At 41.3% G+C, this 9,211-nt stretch overlaps 1 protein-coding gene across 2 annotated transcripts in view; it reads left to right on the top strand.

Moving 5' to 3' along the window:
• Positions 1–9,211, top strand: part of Adamts3 (ADAM metallopeptidase with thrombospondin type 1 motif 3) — a 204,922-nt gene that overhangs the window by 188,753 nt on the left and 6,958 nt on the right. For both annotated transcript variants that reach the window (XM_005359465.3, XM_005359466.3), the window contains exons 18-20: positions 3,474–3,639; positions 6,540–6,672; positions 8,595–8,802. In XM_005359465.3, coding sequence (XP_005359522.1) covers positions 3,474–3,639; positions 6,540–6,672; positions 8,595–8,802 — 507 coding nt within the window. The remainder of the gene's footprint in view (positions 1–3,473; positions 3,640–6,539; positions 6,673–8,594; positions 8,803–9,211) is intronic.

The following is a 9,211-nucleotide window of genomic DNA, read 5'->3' as shown; positions in this document are numbered from 1 at the left end:
CGTGTGAGAAATGAGAAGCACGCGTGCAAGACTTGACTTTCTGAGCCTGGCTCTTTTCACTTAGCATGCCCACCACTTGTATGCATTTTGCTGCAGATGCCATAAGTTCATTCTTAATGCCTAGATAAAACCCCAATTTCATATAAACCACAGTTTCTTTATCTGGTCATCTGTCGATGGGCTTCTAAGTTGGTTTCATATTATGAATAATGCTGCTCTAAACATGGATATGCAGGTACCTCATAGTACGTTCAGATTCCTTCCAGTAGATACACAAGTGCGGGATAGCCGGGTCATATAGTAGCTCAATATGTTTTTGAGAAACCTCTATAGTGGCTGCTCTAGTTTACATGGCAACCAGTGGTATAGAAAGTTCCTCTTTTTCCGTATCTTCTTTTATCTTGATGATAGCCATTTTGATATGGATGGATGGACTCCCAGTGTGGCCATCTCTTTTCCTGATGGATTTCAGCAGCTCTCTCCCATCCCTAGGCTGTAGCAGATTGTCCAGGCTGCCTGACATGTGATTTCCCATTGTTACCATGCCCAGGATACTTCAGTCTTAAACAGCGGTTTCCCACTCAAGATAATTCCTTGAGTTGGGAAATGAGCTGCTTTTCCATAGGTGACCTTTCACACTGTGGAGTCCCTTTAGCACCAGGATCCCTGGTTAGGACCCTGGGCTTGACTCTTTATGCCAGGACACTCAAGTTTAGCTTCTGGATCTTTTCCTAACTCTCCTTCCTTGCCAGGGAGCTGTGGCTAGAGCTGTTGCCTCTGTTGCCTTTGTGATTCTGACTCTCCTCATTCACCCCAACACACAGAGGGAGCTTTGAGTTTGTCATATTACCTGGGAAATGAAGGATTTTCTCCTTATGTTCACTGTTGGGCAGTTTTACTATGGTGTACTCAGTGAGCTTTGTACTGCTCATACTTGGGGTTCACTCTGTAAGTAGTAAAACGTTTCATATCACATTTGAGTAAATTTCCCATTGTATCTTTAAGACCTCTTTACTCTGTGTTCATGGGATTCATTTCCAAACCACTTTAATCTTTTATAATATTTGAAATATGAATAATTATCCCTGGGCTGTTTAAAGTCTGACTCTCCAATCTAACCTGTATCCTGTCCAGTACTTTCTTCATGTCAACTGGTGTACTTTTGTTGCTAATATTTCCATGTGGTGGCATTTCATTTGGTTTTGTGTCTCCTTATATGTTTGCTCGGTATATCCAACATGCCCTTTAAATTCTAGACCTCCAAGCTGCCTGGAAGCTTCTATTTCCTCCCTGATGTGTCACAGTCCCCTGTTTCTGTTTACATAAGACACTTGTGTGAATGGTTCCTTGGCTTTGGTCCAGAGGCAGTTAAGTCCTGGAGCATTTGAAGCCTCTTGTTCCTCTTCACTAGGACTGGTCTGTTTCTACTCAACCTTATGCTCACAACATGAATCTCTCAAGTGGTACTGAGCCCTCTTCACTCTGCTGGAAAACTCCCCGACTCCCAGCCCTAGCTTCTTGAGAGCACATGGCATCTCCAACTGACAATGCACAGAGCAGCCTCTGGTCAGGACCCGAAAGCTGTTTGACTGCCCTTTCATGCAACGCTCTCCTCTTCGGGCCCTGCAAGTTCCAACCTCTGACCTCAGTATGATCAACAGAGCATTGCTGGAAGTCTTGACTCACCCTCGACTTCTGGGCAAAGGTCTAGATTCCAGTCCCTGTCAGGACATAAGGCATGCCCTTTGCTTTCCGGGAACACTGTCATCTGCCATGGTGTCCAGCACATTCCAGCAGAAATGGTCTCTCGAGTTTTGAGTCGGGAGGGAACTTGATGGCTCTCATGGCAGAACACAGAAAGCATCTACTTGTTTTGAAATGTGTTGCTGGATGCCTTATTAAAATGCTATACTCATCTGAATCAAATTTCTAAGTTTCTATTATACTAAATCAAATTTCTCCACTTGGTTTTTGTTTTCTCCCTTATGGATATTGTTTCTTAAGATGTCCTTCAGATCTGACGTCCTCTGTTAGTCTTGAATTTAAGAGTACATTTTGTATTTCACAGGACTTGTTAAGGTCACTTGATTAGAAATATTTCCCAGGACCCAACTTTATGTTTTCCTCTGCTCAGCTTTACTCATGCTGTACTCATAAGGGTTGTGCTTTTCTAATGGATTGATATCTAGGTGTTATGGAAGAATGTTTTGCTCAGTATAACTTTTCTCTTATTTTCAAAAGGTTTCATTTACTTATATGAATCATTTGTAATCAAGTTCATATATGTTTGAGCCTACTTGTCAATATTAGTTATCTGTTACTACATGACAAATTCCCTGAAACACAGTAAGTAGGTAACAAAATCATATCCTATTGTGTCTATGGATGGTGTAGCTGAAGCTGGTCACATGACCACATGTGATAGAGTGACTGTCATGAGGTAGCTGGTGGCGGTACTACTGCCATCTTGAAGCTGGTCTGGTAGGGCTGCTCTTACTCTCTGGCCCAGGCTGCAGTGGTTGAAAGGCCTCGGTATATGATGCCAAGCTAGTGGAGCAGCCGCTGGCAGGCCTTCTTCCATCCCCACCTGAGCTTCCCCAGAAGCTGACTAAATGTCCATAGTACCTGCCGTGGAATTCCCCAGGAGTGAGCGGGAAAACTGAGTCAGTGAAACCAAGGCAGAAGTCACGAACTGTTAATACTCAGCCTTGGACATGTTGAAACTATGACAATGACCTAAAGAAAAAAAATGTATTGATTTTAAAAGGCAGAGAGAATGCCTAACAAGCATACGATTAATGGACAATGGGCCAAGACAATCAAATCCTAAACTAGGGAAATCTATACTTAAAGTGGTCTTTTTCTCAGCCAGTTAGTAGAAGAAATATTCTATGCCTTGATAAATGGAATAGTCAAAAGCTAAAAGACCCAGAAGTCTCTAATGTTCCCAGGAAAATTAGAAGTTTCCATAAAGGTTCATTAATTCTGCTGCATACAAACATCTGTTGATCTGTCCTATTTATGTTCACACAGATGCACATGATGCTATATCCCAGAATAATAAGTTACTTTGGTGTTCTCTTATTCTATAGAATTATATATAGATGGTTTTTATTTTCTATATATTTTTCCAAAAATGTTTCTCCCCTAGGGGGAACATGGTCATTATAATAAAGCATTTTTTATTATAAAGAACTTTAAAATACACTAAATAGATGGTTTAATTTAAAGTGACCTATAGAAAATAACAGTTTCTTATAGTATCAACCTTACTCCTCGACACATTTTATATTATGATATTCAAAGGTTTTGCCTAACATTGCAGACTACCACTTGACTCGATGGAAACAAAAACATTCTAAGAACTACCCTAAACATTTGCCAGTTTTCAAAATATCGGTATCCTGAAATGCTTAGGTTCAGTCTCTAGTTGCTTATATATTAACTGCATCTCTCTCCCATGTCTGTATTAGATCATACCTCAGGAGAATGACACACGCTCTAGCCTGACGTATAAGTACATCATCCATGAAGATTCTGTACCGACCATCAACAGCAACAATGTCATCCAGGAGGAGTTGGATACCTTTGAGTGGGCACTGAAGAGCTGGTCTCAGTGCTCCAAACCCTGTGGTGGAGGTAACAACCGCATACACTTTTAGAACAGTTTATCACTGTATATTGGTATATCTAATAATGTGTTTAGTTATGGTGCTTCATACACATACATATATCGTGCATTTTGATCACACGCACACGTGCACACACACACATACATGCACACGCACACACAGACGCGCACAGCCTCTCCTGTGTCACTTTTCCTCATTCCATCTTATTCTCCTACTTTCATGTCTTTTTTTATTTTTTGCATATAGCCAGTAAATTTAATATCAATAGGTACGTAAATCATAAAGAAGCCAGTCCTACTTACTCTAATTAGAAGCTGCAGTTGGAGAAATCCCAAAACAACCAAACTCTAAATACGAAGTTTTTAGTTATTTCAGACTTTGCAAAGGAAGTGATTAAAACAATAGCAGACCAACCATAATATCCCCCTGCTCTTTTCTCTCGGGTCCTTTAGGTCATGTGTTCAACACAGGAATGCCTTAATCGCTTTTCCCAAAATCTGAAACTGCCCCCAGTCCAGTTTATGCTGGCTGTTGCCTGTCTTCTCCCTTTCACTCCCCATGTGAATGCATGCCTTTTCTGCTTGAGCAGTGAATCCCATCTAACTATACATCTAATCATGCTGTGTTTTAGAGGCTAGCTGCCACACTAAAAGCTTCGTATATCCTTGTGTCATTATTCACAATGACTCTGTGATGTCAGTATTATATTTATCTCTATTACAGGAGGGCTCGCTTGTTGGTTCCTGGCCGCGTAGCCCCAAAATAATCAAAAAGAAACTGTATTAATTAAATCACTGCTTGGCCCATTAGCTCTAGCTTCTTATTGGCTAATTTTTACATATTAACTTAAACCATCTCCATTAATCTGTGTATCGCCATGTGGCTGTGGCTTACTGGATAAAGTTCCTAGCATCTATCTCCAGCAGCTCCATGGCATCTCTGACTCCACCTTCCTCCTCCCATCATATAGTTTAGCTTTCCCCACCTAGTCCTGTTTCTTCCTGCCATAGGCTCAAAGCAGTTCTTTATTCATTAACCAATAAAAACAACACACAGACAATAGAACCTCCCACACCATATCTCTATTACACTGATGGTGAAATTGAAACACAAGGACAGTAAGTGATTTTCCAATAACATAGGAAGACCAGGTTGGCTGACCAGCATACTGCCTTGCTACATGCTAGGGCTTCTCTCGTTTCCCCAGAACAGATCCAGGAGATGGACCACATTTTCACCAGTTCCTCCCATTATCTATTTGTCTAGCTCTACACAACAGATACTCTGGTATTACGCAGGCAATGGCAGAATTGTTACAGTAATCACTATATAAATACTGGATAATGAAGAGAAGAATATCCATGGTATGTAACTCTAGGTAAATCAGTTTTTAATTAAAACTCCAGACTGTATTTCTACAGTGTTTCTGGAAAGGACCTTTTATGAATGTCACTTCTTGCATCATTGCAAGATAGATGCTGATTTGATTTGGAGTTTGCCTTCTTGGTGTGGCCGACATCTACATGGTCCTCAGGGTTATCGGTGGCATTTTAATATGCATGGCATTTGTCCTGCCTCACCAGGCTTCCTTCACTGTTTCGGAAGAGAGGATTATTGCGATTCCCCTACTCACTTTGATTTTCTTCTCTATTTACATGATAATGTTTTTAAGTTCATGAATAGGTAGAGTTATATTGTTCTTCCAATTAAAATCCTTCAGTCGGCTGACAAGTAGCCCTGAAGACATTCAAGTAGTGTTCTTGCAGAACGTTAATAAGCTGAGCTTCATCATTAGGGACCATTAAACAAAGCCTATTGTAACAGCATTGTACAAAACAGCTGGCATATGTTTCAAGAATAGTAAATGCCATAAAGATGGAGTCTGGGCAATTATTTCTGCTGGTGGAAGCAAAGGAGACTTGGAGGTTAAATGAAGTATGTGGATGCCTGACTGGAAAAGCATCCTTGGAAAGGAACATGACAAGGATAATGGCAGGTTTAGAATATTGTCTACATATTATATTTTAAGAATTATTTTTGTAGTAATGTTAACAGATTAGGAATGAAGGATCCAGAGGTCTGCAACTTGGAAAAAATGCACATGTGGCAAACTGATTTGGATAATAAATGTGATGCTTAATCTTAGTACTTATAGCTATTTGGCTTCCTTACAACCTTTTAGCGAGGTTTCAAAGTTTTCAATTTGTAAAAGGTTTCTGTTGTCTCTGGGCTTGTTTGTTTCATAAATATCAAAATAATAAATGCTGGGAGACCTTCTTTGGCCAACTACTCGCTAGGACCTTCAGGCCCAATGCTGTCTGGGCTCATGGCTTTGCAGATCTGATGCTGCCTTACCTCCTTCCTCTTCACACACAGCATGTTCCCCAACCCCCCACCTTTCACCCCCAGAAACATCTAACCTGTCCCACGTTCTTCCCTGCATGTGACACAGACGGCATGTCATCCCCTTTATCCAACACAGTTTGAGCTGCATTGTTCTGCTCAAAGAGGCGTTGGTCTGGAAGACTTCCCATCAGCGAAGCTCATGACTCCTTCCATGTGTTGCTTTCTGCCCCTGCAGAAGGGTCATCGCTGAGCTGTGTAAAGGCCTACCTACACTCAGTTTTGGTCCCACAGTGCTTTTCATACCCATCCCTCACGCTACACTCTGAACGTTCCATCTTCACTCATAAGTACACAGGTGCTGCTTCAGACGTTTTAGTATTTACTGAAGATTACGTTCCGAGAAAATGGACTTTTTCATTTCAAATTCATTTTCATTCTCTCTTAAATGACAACACTTGCAGTTCCTGGCCCAGTGTGTGCACTCAGATGTTTTCTAAAGGGCTGTGTGAATCAATGTGTGGCTTTAGAAAGTGGCTAAACAAATCTTACTTCCTGTCCCAGGTTTCCAGTATACAAAGTACGGATGCCGAAGGAAAAGCGACAATAAAATGGTGCATCGCAGCTTCTGTGAGGTCAATAAGAAGCCCAAGCCCATCCGACGGATGTGTAACATTCAGGAGTGCACACACCCACTGTAAGCACTCAGTCACGTAACCCTGCTGCCACAGCTGGAAGGGGAATGTCCTGGGAGTTTCCATTCATTCAAAACTCTTACATTTACCTGTTTAAGTAGTCGGTCTTATCACAAGGAGTGTATAAAGCTGTGGTCCCTTGCCTCTCCCTATGTTTCTACTCATGCAATGCAAATATATCTTCAGCTATTTAATTTCTTTTGATATCTGATAACTAGTGTTTTCATCTAAGTTTTACCTTATACCTATTGACTTTTGGGGGGAATGACAGGTTATATATTAAATACTGAGTTTCTTCTAAAGATCTACCTTCTTCGACGGCCTTTCCAGACCACACTTAACTTTTTCTTTCTTGGTTCTAACAATATGGACTTATTTTACTGATATCTGGGGCCGATTGTCACATATATTTAAACAGGTGGGTCGTATTGCAAAATCAGAAAGTAGCTTACTTTCTTGTGAAACTGTTTCTGGTCTTGAAAACCATTCACATCTAAATATTAAGCATTCAGGTACCCTGTTGCCTAGTTACAGAGTTCTGCCTCAGCCTGACTCACATTTACCTTCCTCCTGGAGTCCCCTTTTTTCCTGAGTTAGTGACATCTTATCTCCTGGTTCATTCATCCATTTCAAGAGGTACTAGTTTTTTAGGAACTTAAAAAAAAAAGTATAACAAAAAAATAAATAGATTTAAATTTAGAAACTTGAGAAAAGCATCTAAGAGGTTCAAGTATATAGTTAGAAAAAGGTATTGCCGTTGCTCTCACCTTTGACCTCTTAGAGACACTCATATAAGTATATAATTCTGTTTTCCCCCAGAATCTAAAATCTGTTGCATTGTTGGCTGGACTTTAGTATTGCTGTTGAAAAGTTTGGGGTCGTTTTGACTCTCAGTGCTAAAGGACATATTTTTGCTTATCCTTCTAAGTTCTTAGAACCTTGTTCTCAGCAGAAGGAAATTTCCCAATGATGAAAGGGACCAGCATGAACATCTTTTTTATTGTACTATGTAGTTGTGGAGTTAATTCCATGGCAAATATCACATTTATGTATATTTTGATAATGTTAAAATCAAGGTAATTAATGCACACTTAGATACTAAGTACTTGGGTTTTCTAAGTGGTGTACACTTGTAAAAGTCATCAGTTTTGAAATACACACCACCCTGTTGTTAACTACACTGATTCTGCTTCTTGGTAGATCAGCCAGACAGTTTCCCCATTGTCATCTCCACTTTCTCTTCTGTACCCACTACCACCTTGCTCCCTACGTCAGGTGCCATATATGCGTATCTTTTATCTTGTGCATCCTGGGAGTTCTCTTTCAGTCTTTTCTCTCTTCCATCTAGTTAATCAGTGTGCATACACTTGAGACACACTGTGGTGATATCTTGTTTGTACAAATAAAGCTTGCCTGAAGATCAGAGGGTGGAGCTAGCCACTAGCTAACCACAGAGGTCTGGAGGTCTGTTCAGATAGACTTAGATACATATCAATTGTATCTAAGTAGAGAGATGCCTCATGACCACGCTGAAATTACAGCTGACTCTCACTGTTAAGACACTGACAGTGACATTGGAATTTGGGAATGTTCCACAGGAAGTAATTTTGAAAATTACTGAGAAAATTTTATGAAGTATATTCAAGGAGGTACTTTCTATCAAAGCCTGCATGTATGGCCTTTCTCTCAGGCCCACGAAGGTTCAATAATACTGAAAGTTAGAACATTGGAACGGTTAGTTAGTATGCTATTTCATGAATAAGAGTGTAACAGACAAATCCTTTTGTTGTTCAAAAGCAAAGAGTTGGGTCAGAAAATCATTTCCCTATAAGGTGCATTCGTTCAGAAGACAGGGACGGGAGGTCCTAGGCATTGCCCCGTGGAGATGCTCAGTGTACCTCACTGCTCCCTCTTGCTCCCACAGCTGGGCAGCAGAGGAATGGGAGCACTGCAGCAAAAGCTGTGGCAGCTCAGGCTACCAGCTCCGCACTGTGCGCTGCCTGCAGCCACTCCACGATGGTACCAACCGCTCTGTGCACAGCAAGTACTGCTTGGGGGAGCGTCCTGAGAGCCGCCGGCCCTGTAACAGAGTGCCCTGCCCAGCCCAGTGGAAAACAGGGCCCTGGAATGAGGTGAGTCACCTGTTAGTATGTAGTGTGTGAATAGAGAAACCACCAACCATGTTAAAGGGGCTGGGAAAAATTAATAATTTAAGACAGTATTTGTGGTTAAGAATGGGTGGCAGGAACAAACCATGTTTAGGTATTTTGTGACATGGATGCATCGGAGAGGCCCCTGAATTGTCTGAGGTCATCGCTGACTTTTCGTTTTTTCTACAGAAGGTCCAATCCACTACAGAACCCAAGGCCCTGCAACATTAGTAACCCCCTCCCCCCATCTTCTTTCTAGCTGATAAAGTAAATTTTCTATTTTCCAAATCATGCTGTTCAAGCCTTCTCCTTTCATGGACTTGTTCTTCCCTGTCTCTGGTCCAGCAGCGTCCCCCTCCCTCATCACCGCCATCCAGACTCCTCCCTGTCT

This window comes from Microtus ochrogaster, linkage group LG1 (assembly GCF_000317375.1).
Source record: "Microtus ochrogaster isolate Prairie Vole_2 linkage group LG1, MicOch1.0, whole genome shotgun sequence".
NCBI lineage: Eukaryota > Metazoa > Chordata > Mammalia > Rodentia > Cricetidae > Microtus > Microtus ochrogaster.
This window is presented reverse-complemented; position numbering and strand designations above follow the sequence as displayed.